This window comes from Vombatus ursinus, unplaced genomic scaffold (genome assembly GCF_900497805.2).
Source record: "Vombatus ursinus unplaced genomic scaffold, bare-nosed wombat genome assembly UNPS02014779.1, whole genome shotgun sequence".
In the NCBI taxonomy this organism is placed as follows: domain Eukaryota; kingdom Metazoa; phylum Chordata; class Mammalia; order Diprotodontia; family Vombatidae; genus Vombatus; species Vombatus ursinus.
Window position 1 is genome coordinate 31,435,853 of NW_020954557.1, and position 15,313 is coordinate 31,451,165.

At 36.8% G+C, this 15,313-nt stretch overlaps 1 protein-coding gene across 1 annotated transcript in view; it reads right to left on the reverse strand.

Moving 5' to 3' along the window:
* Positions 1 to 12,197, reverse strand: part of DUSP19 (dual specificity phosphatase 19) — a 26,131-nt gene extending 13,934 nt beyond the window's left edge. Inside the window, exons 1-2 of the mRNA XM_027865964.1 lie at positions 11,833 to 12,197; positions 1,727 to 1,773 (exon numbers count right to left, since the gene is read on the reverse strand). Of these exons, the coding sequence (XP_027721765.1) occupies positions 1,727 to 1,773; positions 11,833 to 12,058 (273 nt within the window). The 5' untranslated portion in view covers positions 12,059 to 12,197. The remainder of the gene's footprint in view (positions 1 to 1,726; positions 1,774 to 11,832) is intronic.
* Positions 12,198 to 15,313: the final 3,116 nt, after the last annotated feature.

The window sequence follows — 15,313 nt, forward strand, 5'->3', positions numbered from 1 at the left end:
ACAGGGCATGGAATATAATATTCTGGAGGGCAAAGGAGATAGGATTACAACCAAGAATCACCTCCCCAACAAAACTGAGTATAATTCTTCAGGGGAAAAAATGGTCATTCAGTGAAATAGAGGACTTTCAGGCATTCTTGATGAAAAGACCAGAGCTGAATAGAAAATCTGACTTTCCAATACAAGACTCAAGTGGAACATGAAGAGGTAAACAGGAAAGAGAAATCATGAGAGACTTATTAAGGTTGAACTGTTTACATCCCTGCATGGAAAGATGATATTTGTAACTCATGAGACCTTTGTCGGTATTAGGGTAGTTGGAGGGAAAAAAATTATATGTATGTATAGATAGATAGATAGATAGATAAATAGATAGATAGACAGATAGATAGATAGATGGATAGATAGAGGGCACAGGGTGAGTTGAAGATGAAGGGGTCATATCTGGAGAATAAAATTAAGGGTGAGAGAGGATTATACTAGGAGAAGGAGAAAGGGAAAGGTAGAACGGGGTAAATTATCTCACAAAAAAACAGAAAAGAAAAGGCTCTTACAGTGGAGGGGAAACAGGGGAAGGTGAGAGGGAATGAGTGAATCTTATTCTCATAGGATTTGACTTAAGGAGGGAATAATATACACACTCAATTGGGTATGGAAATCTGTCTTGCCCTACAGGAAAATAGAAGGGGAAGGGGACAAGAGAATAGGGGGATGATAGAGAGGAGGGCAGATTGGGAAAGGGGGTAATCAGAAGCAAATACTTCTGAGGAGGGACAGGGTCAAAAGAAAGAATAGAATAAATGGGGGGACAGAATAGGATTAAGGGAAATAGAGTTAGTTTTTCACAGCATGTCTACTATGGAAGTGTTTTGCATAACTGCACAATGTATAGCCTATATTGAGTTGCTTGCCTTTTCAATGAGTGTGGGTGGGGAGGGAAGAAGGGAGAAAATTTGGAACCCAAAGTTTTAAAAACACGTGTTTAAAAAAAACGTTTTCACAGGCAACTGGGAAATAAGAAATATAGGAAATGGGGATCTATCCTGCCCTACAGGAAAATAGAAGGAGAAGGGGGGGAGAGATAACAGGGAAAGCAGACTAGGGGAAGGGGTATTCAGAATGCATGACATCTTGGGGTGGGGGGAGGGGTGAGATGGGGTGAAAATTTGGAACTCAAAATCTTGTGGAAGTAAATGTTGAAAACTAAAACTAAAAAAAAAAATTTAAAAAAAATAAAGAGTTACTCAGTCTGTTTCAGTAGACTGGAATTAAATTAGCACCCCAGCTTTAAAAACAGAACACTAAAAATATGCTAATTCATAGTCTTATTTGTCACTCTATAGTGAAAACCATGTACTTTCTTAAAACTTTGCATCATCCTATCATTCTATAAACATACTGATGGAGGTAATACCTATAAAATTCAAACAAATCTTTTTTCCAATAAGTCACAAATTATTTTGAATTCACTTAAAAAGTCTAAAAATGACCAGGTTCATGAATTTAATAGTTTTCCTTCTTAATAGATGGTCCAAGTTCTAAAAAAAATCTGAAACTACCAATAAACACACAACTCAATATATTTAGATTAGGCAGGCAAATTTTAGCCACATTTAAATCATGGGAAAAGCTTACTTACGAAATTCTAGAATTTTAGAATAATGTACTTTTTCTTTCAATAGATGTGAAACACTAATGAAAATGCTAAATTTTAGGTATTTTTTACCTTGTGTTTTTTCAATGTGTCTAAATCATGAGCAGCATCTTGTGATCCTATAAAAAAATCAAACATAAATCATATTTATGTAGTGAATGTTTATGAATATTCTCTTCACAGCCTGATCAGGTATGCAGTATAAACCTGATTATTCCAAATTGCAGATGAGGAAATTAAGATATAGAATAGTTATGTGACTTGCTTAAAATTGAAAAGCTAGCAAGTATTCACATCATTTGGTCTACAAAAGTAATTGTCTTCATTCTCTGTGGTTCAAGGCATTAAAAATATAACTAAATAACCTTTGCTATAATCCTATTAAGTCTTCACTTGCTTTTTAAAGATGGCAAAGCTATGGGCAAAGAAGCCAAAAAGTAGGGTGAATGTGGTTGTACCTCAATGATTAAACAATATTTTGGGCAAACAAGATTTTTAAAAAATCTTTCTGGATTCCCATATCTACCAAGAGGGCACCTGACCTAGGTTAGCACATAGTAAGAGCTTAATAATTTTTTCCATTAATTCCTTTAATTATTCATTCATTTTTTTAAATTTTAGACTTAAATACTAAAACTTAAATACACATGTGCACAGCAGAATGTGAAGATTCAAAATACATAGCAATAAATTTCCATTTCAAGAAAATCTATGTAATAAACACTATGCGTTGTGTTGAGAGCTGTCCATCTTTTTTTTTTTGCTTCCTTGTAAGTTTTTTTTTGTTCTCTGCTGTGCACTTTTTACTTTGTTCCTTTCTCCCCTTTTTCCCCCTCCCAAGGCTACAATTAAGCATGGATACATTTATATAAATATACATATACACATATACATATACATATATACATACATATATAAACATATACTTTCCCTAACAAATTCTACTTCTGATCTTTGCTTTTATGTTCATGCATATCTCTTATTTCCTATCCCTCCTAACTCCTGTACTTCACTTCTACCTGCTACCTTGCCCTCCTATTACTTAACCTCCCTCCCTCCAAGGATTGCTCCCTTATCCTCCCATTCCAGTTGATCTAAACACCCTTCTATACCCTTCTTTGACCTATTCCCTCACCCTCTTCTCTAGAGATCCCTCCCTTACCCTCTCCCCCTCCCTATCCCCTTAGTGTTTTGTTTCTTTCTAAATTTAGAAGCCTTTTATACTCTTCTAGATCAGGGCTTCCTAAACTTTTTTCCACTTGAGACCCCTTTTTGCATTTCAGCAGCATTTGTTGGTGTTGCATGGCCTGAGGGCATGCACAGTGTGAAGTACTCATGCTTTGTGTTCACAACCAAGGCTGCAAGTGAAGTTGCACAATGCAAAACGGGGAGCACCGCCAGAAACCGCTGGGATTCATTACACATTTGATTTTGAATTAATTTCTGGTCATTGCACATTCAGAAACCTTTTGCTGTTGTCAAAAAAATATGACGTTGCAACCCACAGTTTAAGAAGCACTTTCTAGATATATATGTATTGTTCCCTCTTGAACCCATTTCCAATGAAAGTAGGTTTCCAGAACTAACAGCTCTCCTCCCCCCACCTAATTCCTCTGTGTAGGTTCTTCCTCTCAGTACCTCATTTGTATAAGGTAATTACTGTTTTTAGCCAGTCCTAAACAGTTTTACTTTTTCAAGTCATATCATACTCAGGTCTACCCCAATTTTTCTTAAGAAATATCCAATTACTAATAACAATTTTAGACACACATTTTACAAACATAAAAGATAAACAATCTGTCCTTGAGTCCCCTATAATTAGTCTTTGGTATGTACCTTATATTTCTCTTGGCTCTTACATGTCAAATCTTCTATTAAGGCAGGTTGGTTTTTTTCAACAAAGTCCTGAAAATCTGACAATTCATTACATGTCCATTTTTTTTCATTCAGTATTATGCTTAGCTTTGCTGGGTATGATATTTTCGGCTAGAACCCCAGTTCTTTCACTCTTGGATATACAGTGTTCCAAGACCTGCAGTCTTTTAGGGTCACCACTGCTAGGTCTTGTGTGATTCATTCATTCACTTTTGGCCTCCTGAAATGTGGTTTATTCCATCTTTCCAATCTTGCCTTTTCACTGCTTTCTTTCATATTGACTTAGAACACTCCTTCCAAACTGTACTTCCTACATACTATCTTCCTTTCTTTTGCATACTTGCTTTTCCCTATATGAAATATTTCTTAGCTCAGTATCCTACTGTGGAAATCTAATAATCCTTCAAAGTTAGGATCAGACATTACTTTCCTCAATCAAGCTATTCATCATTCTCTTGACAGATGAGACTTTTGCCATCTGTGAACTCTTTTAACACTGTTCAAATACTTATAGTCTCTTTGGCATTATGAGTTATTTATGTTCATGTTGCAATTCTGCTACTAGATTGTAAATTCCTTATGAGCAGGACTGAGTTTTATTCATTTTTTGACAATTCTTAGTCCAGACCACAGTGATGGGGAACCTGTGGCCTCGAGGCCACATGTGGCCAGACACTGAATTCAGTCAAAGGGTCACACTTGAGGACCAGAGGGCCACATGTGACCTCGAGGCTACAGGTTCCCCACCCCTGGTCTAGAGCTTTGCACATTAGATACTCAGCAGATAGTTGTTGAATGAATAAATTAGTTGTAGCATCAGACAAGGTGAATCAATGCTGGCAAATTAGTCAGTGACACCCTGGGCTAACCCCAGGCCTGTATCTTGTATTCTGAAAGGTCCTTTCTGGCCTAGTCCAATTACAAGATTTTAGCTAATTCCAAGGAACCTCTGAGAGAGTTTGTCATCATGAACCTGAAACCCAGAGAGACTCTGAAACTATCCCCACACATGCATACTCTGAGGTGTTATCTCAGGAACTTGACAAATTGGCTCCAATTACTTAGCCAGTTAGAACAGCCAACCTCAGACAATCTGGATTTGTTACCACAGCCAAGGGCAGAAGAAACATATAAGCTTTATTTCTGGAGACTTTTAAATCTTACGTTCTCCTGAAATGGAATCCTTTTTATAGCAACAGGATTTTTATTCTTATCTGATTTTGCACACAAACACTTTGATTCACCGGCATATAGCTTATCATTGGTTTCAAGGGAAGAACAAGTGTTCTTCAGGTCTCTACCTCCACTGCCAGCACCCAACTTCTTATTTCTTTTTACATTTGAGAAAATACGAAGCTGCCTATAATTGGTTTTAGGTATCTGCTGGCAAAATCCAGGTCCCATGCACATGCACAAAAAAGAATATACAAGGAATGCCTTTCCTGAAGACACAAGAGGTAGTAAATGTGGCCCTGATAACATCAAGTGAGCAAGCCGTGGGCTTTTTCTCCAACCCCACCCCCTAACTTGGGTTTTCTTCGATCAAAAGGCCTGTCTGAAAATTGGGTTCAAAGAAATTAAGTGAAACTTGATGATTTTATAGAGGACTATCAAAATGTATTTCACTGGTTTAAAAATACTTAATTTTCCCATTCCTTAGCCACTACATTGGAAATGTTTTATTTCCTTATGAAGCAAAACACAGAAACATCACTTTGTCCAAATAAAACTTAACTTTTGCAAATATATGCCAAAGGAAAGGCAAGAACTATTTCTAGGCTTGGTTACTCTATTCTGAAAGTGGCCTCTGAAACATATTTTGACTTTTGTTTTTCTAGGCTCAAGAAACAGATGAACCTGGGGCAGCTAGGTGGTGCAATGGATAGAGCTCCAGCCTCGGAGTCAGGAGGACCTGAGTTCAAATCCAGCCTCAGACACTTGACACTTACTAGCTGTGTGACCCTGGGCAAGTCACTTACCCCCAATTGTCTCACCAAAAAGCAAACCAAAACAAAACAGATGAACCTTAGTTCTGAAAGGTACATAAATACATAATAATAGCATATGGGAACAGTTCAGGTCAGTACACAAAAACAATGGCTAATTTAATTGTTTTCCAACTAATAACTTGAATATAAAAATACAGTATTGAGCTCAAATTTGTTCTTCCCAGAATCCCTAGAAACAGGTCCCAGTTTTTTTCTTATTTTAAGGAACTATCTTTTCAGCAATGTTGCACTCTGAATGAAAAATTCTATCTGAATGGGGAAAAAAAAACTAAACCATTACAAGATACTAAATTACAACTAACTATTCAATAAAGAAGTAAATAGCCACAATGACTTGACAGGCATTACAATGTTACCCACTAAATAAAATTATTATCACCAAAATAATTCATAAAGAAAATAAAGATAGTTTTAGCTTCCAAGAATAAATTAGAATTAATGAATTTAATGTTAATATATCTGCCCAGAAATAATCTAAATTCTTTTGGAAATCTCAAATGTTTCATTTGGTTGACATTTGCATCTAATGGGGATTTTTTCACATCAACCAAATATATTTTCAAAAGTAAATTTGTTGGAGAGCATGACATCATTCATTTCTAAAGTATCTAGAAATTATGTATACTATTTAATTTTATATCTATGGGCAAAAATTCTGATATAAAATTGTAATAATTTAAATCATGATTATAATTCATAAGGGAAATACGGCATAAAAGACATAAGTGAAGAGCATAGAAGACCAGAAAAGGAGATGATTTAGTGGTATAGTGAGGTCCACAAGTGCAGCAGTTGTGCTTGGGCCATCTACCTATTAACTATAAAAGATTTCCAGACACTCTTTACTAACAGGAAGACAAGAAATTTTGAGGGATGAAAAGTTGTGAAGGAGTGGAAGAAGTGATCATACCAATGAGATGCCACATCAAGTTATCAATAATAGAGGCTATGTCTGACTTATAAAAGAAACACATCAACATCATGGATTCTGAATTTTAACATACACCACTTGATAGAGGTACAAGAAAGAAGCTGAAAGCTGCAAGAAGCAAAGTCAAGGCAATGAGATGTAAGGGTGAGACTCTTTTGGGTGCAAATGAACTATTCCATGCTTGAGGCCCATCTAGGAGCAAGCCCAGGGAGTCTCGCAGAGATCCCTGCCCAGCATAGATAATGCACCCTGCAAGAAGCCAGCCCAGAGTTTGACCAACCTGCCTACCCCAACCAGTCCAGAAGAGATGTTATGCCCTATGAGAAGCTAGTCCAACCCATTTGTGAAAGGACTAACCAGGGGTGGGGAACCTGCAGCCTCAAGGCCACATGTGGCCCTCTAGATCCTCAATTGTGGCCCTTTGACTAAAACCAAAGTTTATACTGACGTCCTTGTCCTTCAGTGGACTTCATGAGGATTCTCTGGAGAAAAATCAACAAGACACCACAGTTTTGTAGTTATAGTTTGGCCACATGTGTTCCCTACAAGTATGCCTCACTACCATTGGATTTTAATCTGTACCCACTCTCTTCCCATATATTTGGTGTGTATTTGTGGGAGAGGATGCCGCAGGTTTGGGGGGCTTTATTTGTGGCTACAATTCTTGCTATGCCATTTGACTCTTTCCTAAGAACTAGTTCAGTCTACTGCCTGATGGTTAATGGGAAAAACACCAGTGTTCACTCTGGAGCTACAGTGTTAGTAGTATTCATCTACAGGATTACCTCTAGAAGCTGCCTCAGCAGTTTTTCCTCTAGGTACCCAACCTGCCAGTTAAGAGTGTAAGTTGGGGGAGTGAGCCCAGAATGGATGTTATATAGGATTCTAAGAACTATCATCTGGAAAAAGTGAACTGAAAAGTAGTTCTTAAACAGAAGTATAACCAGTCAGAACTATCTACAGAGTAGTTATCACAAATTTTAATAGCAAGCCCAAATAAGGACATAAAAGAAAACAAAAAATGAATTTACGCTGTCAAATGGAGATGTACTTTTGAAAAAAAAAAGTATGCACTTTTACAGTTGCTAAAATGTAGGCATTAATTACTAGCGGTCTCCAAATGTGCCTTACAAATCAGAAACAAAGAAAAGTAGTGAACTATTATTTCCTTGTTTCATGGGAGCTTCTTGACTTCTGCGGCATTTGACTCTGCTGATCACCCCCTCCTCCTAGATATTCTTTCCTTTCCGTATCATTGTTCTCTCCTGGTTCTTTTCCCTCCTCTCAGTCTTCTTTGCTGTATCATTATCCAAGTCCTTCCCCTTCTGTGTGGATATATTCCTGTGTTGTCTCCTGGGCCCTTTTCTCTTCTCTCTCTAGGGTGATCTCATCAGCTCTCATTGACTTAACTATCATCTTTATGCAGATGATTCCCAGATTTAAATATCCAGCTCTAATCTTTCTTTTGAGCTTTAGTCTCACATCACCAATACATATGATACATCTCACAGAGCATGCCTCATGGATATCTTAAATATAGTACGTCTAAAATAGACCTCACTATCTTTTCCTCAGAACCCTTCCCTCTTCATAATTTTCCTCTTTCAGTTCAAGATACCACCTCCAGGTTTGAAACTGCAGAGTCATCTTTGACTGTTCACTCCCCATGATCCCCCAAACCCACTTAATTGTGAAGTATGGATTCTATCTCTGCTATATTTCAAATCTATCCCCTACTATTACAGTCACTTCCTAATTGGTGTCCTTTCCTTTGATCCTTTTTCTACATAGTAGAAATCCTTTTTCCACATGCCAGTGATATTCCCAAGGCATAAGTCTAACCTACTCAGTTAAAAAGTTCCAGTGATTCCCAATTGACTTTAGTTTAAAATACAAACTACTGTATTCCATTTTTCATTCACAATCTGCTTCTAGTCTCCGTTTCCAGGCTAACTGTACATTCGTCTCATCTCTAATTCCACATTCTAGGCAAACTGGCCTACTTCCTGAATCTTCAAGGCTCATCTCAAGGATAGATAGAATTTCAAGAATAGACCTTTGAGGATAGACCACCTAAGGTCTATTCTGATTCTCCCAGTACCTAGCACCCTCTCCCTACCCCAGCCAGAAATTACATTGTATATATTGCTTTAACTTATCTGGATTCATGCTGTCTCCCCTGATAGTGTGTAAGCTCTTTCAAGGAAGAAATACTTCACTTCTTTCTTTTTATTTCTAGCACTTGGCACATCTTTTTGGCCAAATTTGTGATTTTATTAGTGTAAGAAGTTCCTAATGAGAAAACTACCACTACCAATAGATCAGCAACTCTCCCCTAATTTAAAGTCTCAGAGTTGTCTGGGCCATTGAGAGGTTAAACAACTTGCCCAGGGTCATAGAGCCAGTGTGGGTCAGAGGTAAGACTTGAATATAGATGTTCTCCAACCACACCACTTTGCCTCTTGCTTGCCACATAATAGACACATAATAAGTACTTACTGAATCAATAACTTATTGAGCAAATCATTTACCCTCTATCTCAGTATTCTCATCTGTTAAATGAAAGGGTTTGGTTTAAATGGCCTCCAAGTTCCTTCCTAGTTCTAAATCTATGATTCTATGATTATACTATTAATTTATTTGTTGAAGGGACTATTTATATATGTATATATATTTAAATGCAGCGGCATGTTTAGGCATCAAGTAGATGCTTAATCATGTTTATATAGATAAGTTGAAAAAAAGTATAAATTACCTTTTTATGGCTCTCCAACTCCCTCACTCCTCATTGAAAAAGGGCAAACCAGAAGTCAAAGTTGTTAACCAGTATGTAATTCTGGAAGGGAGGTCAAGAGAAGGCTGAAGTTGGAGAAGTAGAACTAGAAATAATCCCATGCCACTAAAACAGGGAAAGAAGTGGCCAGGAAGCAGGCTGTACATTATTCAAAAGGCAGGGCTTCTGGGATAAGAGTAACAAGCTAAAATAGGTCCTTCATCCCATTGGAAAGGAATGGCAAAAAGTAGCTCATAAATCATAGGAATATAGAATCATAGATTTGGAGCTGGAAGGGATCTTAAAAGCCAACTAGTCCAATACTAACATTTTATAGATGAGGAAACTGAAGCTTCAGTGAGGTTAAACGACTTTTCCAAGTAGTAAGTATTACAGGTGAGACATCAAAGACAAATGATGGCAGAGGCTAAGAAGGAGGCAACCCCTTTGATGATATGAAAGGGAATATAAAAGGTCTTCTCTCAACGCTCTAGAAAGCTTCATCTGAGCAAAACTGCTTTCATATGTCCATCTAGAACAAGTCCAGACAGTCAAAATAATACAAAGATTAATTTGTTGTCTTCTTGTAGCTTTGTAGAAAAGAATGATTTATTAGCTTAATTAAGACTTCGTTCTTTGTTGCCATTTTATAAAATAATTCTACAAAATATGTATTAATGTAGATCATCTAATAGTATTACAACAATCTGTAAGCTTCTTCTGTTATTTCCACCAAACAGGTAATCAAACAGCTGGTGAATAGACATCCTTGGAAAAAGTAAACTAAAAAAGTTACATCCTTTTCCAGTCATGGTAAGGGAGTCTAGTGAACTTCGAAAACTAGGTTCATGGGAAATAAGAAGCTTGCAAAGTTTTCAGCCAATTCTACTTCACAAAGTAAAAATTTTTTCCCTCATAATTTTCAAAAATTGATAAAGGAAAGGGCTTTGTTTGGCAAAGTGCCCAAGTGACAGTAATATCCAACTAAAAATACCACCTTATACTTGTATAGAACTTTACACCTTTCAAAGTACTTTTAAATTCTTCTCCCTTTTGCTCTCATAACAGCCCTGTGAAACAGATGATAGGGTAGGTATTATCAATTCCATTTTACACAAAAAGGTACTGAGGCCTAGAAAAGTAAAAGATTCACCAAAGGTTACACACAAGTTAGGTCCAGAGCAAAGCAGAGCTTTCAAATTCCTATATTAATATGCTTTTCTCTACAGATTCTCTCTAACTGTGGACAAATCATTAAATAAGCCCAAATTTTCAATTTCTCCATTTCTTTTTTTAAAAAGGGAAATAATCGAGATTGTTTTCAGTTGTATTGTCTGCTACGAGTAATAAGTCATTTAAAAATATGAAGCAAATAAGGTACACTGTTAGTAACAGTTAAAGAAGTAGTTATGGGTCAATTTAGTCACATAGGCAATTATTCTTTAAAAAAATTTTAGTGGTATGACTCTTTCCCTAATTACTTTTTATGTTATGGTTCAGTGAAAGCAAAGACAAGGAATGCACTAGCACAGAAGACAGTTAAAGAGAACAGGTGGGATACTACATGACAGAGTTCATTTCTTGAACCCTACAGAAATAGCCAACGATTATATGTAGTCACAATTGTATGCCCTTAGCTTCAGATGAACAGAAAGGCAAGTTACATAAGTGTATCATGGTGAATTTCTCTTAAAACTTTTCCCCCCTTCTATTTACATAAACATTATCATTGAATGTAATGTTATACATAAAGAACCTATCTTTCTCTCAATCACTAACACCTAAGAGATCAGGCACTAATCAGGCATTAGGTCAGCCAATTCTTTTGATTATTTATGGTTCAAATAGGGTGAAAGCAACATAACCCTGTTATTCCTATGTAAGAAGTGAAATACTATACCATGACCTTACAGAATAATAGATTTAGAATGGGTAGTGACCTTGGAAGTAACTGAGTCCAGCCTTCTTATTTTACAGTAGAGTAAACTGAGACCCAGAAAGGTTAAGTGATTTGCCCAAGGTTACACAGATAGTCAGTAGCAGAGCCAGCATTTAAACCCAAGTCTTCTGACTCCAAATCCATTGCTTTTTCCACTGTTCCTCTCATTGCTGTTATCCCATAACAACTTCTCCTAAACCTGCATTTCTATTTAGTTTGATGAACTTTCAAAAAAAACCAAAAACTTACAGTGGTCCTTGCTCAACTTGAGGAGTCCCTCCAATTAACTTGAGCAGGGGGTTGGTTCATCTAGTCCTCTGCTTACAAATAAATCAGCTGGCAAATTTTCCCTATTCATTATCAATTTATATCCATCCTGAGAAATTAGGAAAACAAGATGACAACTTATTTATATTACAGCTATTCAATACTGTATATATTAGGGCATGTGCTTCTGACCAATGCAGTGTACACAGGGTGTGAAGACTGACTTTTGCCAGAAATGTCTGTTCATCTACAGTGAATTCCAAAGCCCAAATGCAAACATTTCAACTTTCCAACTGTGTAACTGATTCCAACTGAATTAAGAATTTTTTTTAAATAAATAAGCAAAATGATGACCCTGACTCAGGAGGCAACACATATACTCACCAAGCAGCAACCATGGCTTAATTACACCAACCTGCAGGTCCAGGCTTAGGTCCTGCACATAACCACAGCCACCCCCACTGCCAGGCTCAACTTCTTCCACAACGTGAATTCTGGCGTCTTTCCACGTTTCTATAATTTTTTTCCCAGTTAATGTTGTCACCCTGGTGCATTGCTTCCTGAGATTAGTCCGGGAGAATGCTCTAATTTCCTGGTTAAGGGAGTGCATTACATGAACATTCACTGGTAACAAATAAAAGCAAATCTAAGATGTACAAGGTGAGGCTGATCTCTTCTTCCTGTATCACACAGGTAACAAGCACAACACTAGTTTCTCCCTCCCCCTTGGATTCTAGCAGCAGCTACTGGGCCGCCTAACAGAACCACCAAGCCTCATTTTTCTAATGCCAGGATGCAACACAGCTTTCGATTGGTCATTCAAAAGCAGTGACTGATTGGATCCTGTTGCTGCTTCCTGTAAGAGAGCTCAGAATCTCCATGTCTCATCTCTCCTTGCAGCCTCAAAAGGCTATTTATCCAAGCTTTATCCAAGCTTACTAATATTAGCAAGAATGATGTAAAATCTTAGACCTAGTCTGAAAAAAATATTTTAACACACCCGCCCACATATATATTTTTTTCTTTTAAAGCTCAGGTGATTTTCTATTTATGCTAAATTGTTTATCAGTGGCTGTGAAAGATACAAGGAGGGTTCCTGTATATACCTGATTCCAGGCAGTAGCGTAGAAATGGAGGGAATGCTGGGCTTGAACTCAGGAGGACCGGTTCAAATCCCACCTCCTTCACTAGCTGTGTTATCTTAGTCAAGTTACAATCTCTCTGAGCCTCACTTATAAAAAGGAGATGATAACATCTGTGGCACCTACCTCACAAGATTTTTGTGAGGTTCAAGTGAGACAAGCATTTTGCAAATTTAAAAAGCTTATATAAAGATTAGTCATTATTAAATAACACAAACTTGGCCCATGTTTCATTGTTGCTAAGATATAAAACACACAAACTATTTGACAAATCTTAAAGTATATAAGTGTTAGATATTGTTATTATTTTTCTGAAAACTGACAAAAGCTCCCTTTTCATTTCCCAGCAAAGTTATCCCTCATTTTCTCCTCCTTTATTCCATTCTCCATTCCATTCCATTCTTTCCACCTAATGTTCAAGTGGAAATGCCTTCTAATAAGCTGAAAATACTATATTAGAGAAAATACTAGAGAAGCCAGTTAGGAGGCTGTTGCCATAATTATCAGATGAGATAATGCATGTCTGCCCTAGGATTTAAGTAATGGGAAAAGAGAAGAAGGGATAGATAAAGGACACTTCAAAGTAAGAAATGACAGAGCCTAGTGAAAGAAAGGATATACAGAAAGAGGAAAAAGAATCAAATATAGCTTATAGGTTTCTAGCCCCAGAAACTGAGTGAATGGTGGTACCACTGACAGAAATGTATCTGGATATGTGGTTTAGAGCTAAGAGATTCGTTCAGTTCTGTACATGATCATTTTTAATAGAGGACATCCAAATGGAAGTGTTCTATAATCAGTTGAAAATACCATACTGAAGCATAGATGAGGTGAGAGGTCCCCTGTACACTTGGAAATCATATAGATGCATACATGCACATACATACACACACACACACACACACACACACACACACACATACAAGAATGGTTGAATTCATCAAAACAATGGGTTTGGAAAGAAAAGAGCAGTGTATCCAGAAAAAAAAAAGACCCCAAAAGAAAAAGGACCAAAAACCAAAATATCTCTAGAAATCTCAAATTGATAAATTATAAACTCTGGAACAGTACATGTTTCAGAATATGCCAAAACAGGATATACCCTTTTTTCTGAATTTATGAATAATTATCTTGGGAAGAATATGATGGCATATGATGGAGATACCTCCACTGAAGTCTACTCTAATACGTCATTGGAGCATGGAGGTAACTCTGGATTTTAAAAGGCTATGACAGTGGAACAAAAACTCTGGTAGGTTCTGTCAAATCGGAAAGGCTTTTATTTCAGAATCTAATGATGTCTGTCATATAAGGATCGACCTAGCTAATTCCAAAAAAAGTTCAACACCAGATTGACTGCTAAGACGTAGAAGGGTTACAAGATCTGCTTTGGTGGAAGGAGTACAGTACTCACACTTATGAAATCACAGGTCTTTGAAAGGATTGAAATATGATAGGACACTGCTTATATGGCCCCTGAATGGCCTGTCATAGATTATCAGAATCCTATTATGCTGAGAATGAAAAAAAAGGCATGAAATTTATGAAGGTTTATTACACTGCAGAAGTGTGTAATAGAGGGAAGCAACTGAATGGAACTGATCAATTTGTAATAAGTCTCAGTACAATTTAATGTGGTGGAGAGAATATGTCACTAAAAGGCAATATGATATTCTGTGAATAGTTCTATGTACAAAGTTGTGGATATAAGGAAACCTGGGACCCAATTCTGGCTATGGTGATGACTAGTGATCAGTGACCTAGGATACATTACTTACTCTCTCTAGGTCTCAGTTTCTTCACTTGTAAAATAAGGAGATTGGACTAAATGACGGATAAAACTATTTGTGGTAGGGAGTAAGCTCCTTGAAGGAAGAACTATTTTGTTTTTGTATACCAAGTACCAAGCATAGTGTTTGTGTTTGGAAGACTCATTGAATTCAATTGAAGTTTAGCTCTAACATACCATGATACATCAGTTTGGAAATAATATATTCTTTGAAAAGATATAATGATTTCCTTTACTAACAGCAGACTTATGTAGAAAGCTTTGTTTTTCCAGCTGTATCTTAATGCCTGTTTATTGACCTAGAATGTTAAAAATAGCTGTACTGGTAAAAATCAACAGGAAGCACATTGGTTTGTTTAGTTGATTTATATTTATATTGCCTCATTTCAATACTTTAGTGGATAGATGGAGGGTTGTGGGTACTATTGCTAATGGCATATCCATGTTTCTCATCCCGTGATGCTCTTACACACATCCTACTATAAAATCTTCCATAGTGAGTCTACCCATTCTATAAGCATTCTTCCAGATCTTTTAACATTAAATGGATACCAGTGAAGCACTCAGGCTGTACATCTGTTATCTTTTGCTCTCAGTGTGAATGGCCCACCTCTGTTTCCCAGCTAGCATCTCCCAAATCATTGATACCTTTTATGTCACTTTTAGCACTAAAGTTGCCATTAGAAATATGCTACAGCTTATTTCCTCCTACTGTCATCTCTCCATTGCTTTTTCAAGCAATTTTGATTCTTTGAAGACTGTAATGTTTCTTATCTATAGCCATGTAATATCATTAAAATAATGTTATCAGAAACACGTAAATTGCTCCCTAAAAATTATATTTATTCTTCTCAGTAATACAAGGATCCAAAACAGTTCAAAGGACTCACAATGAAAATTATCAGCCACCTCCAGAGAACGAACTGAATGTAGA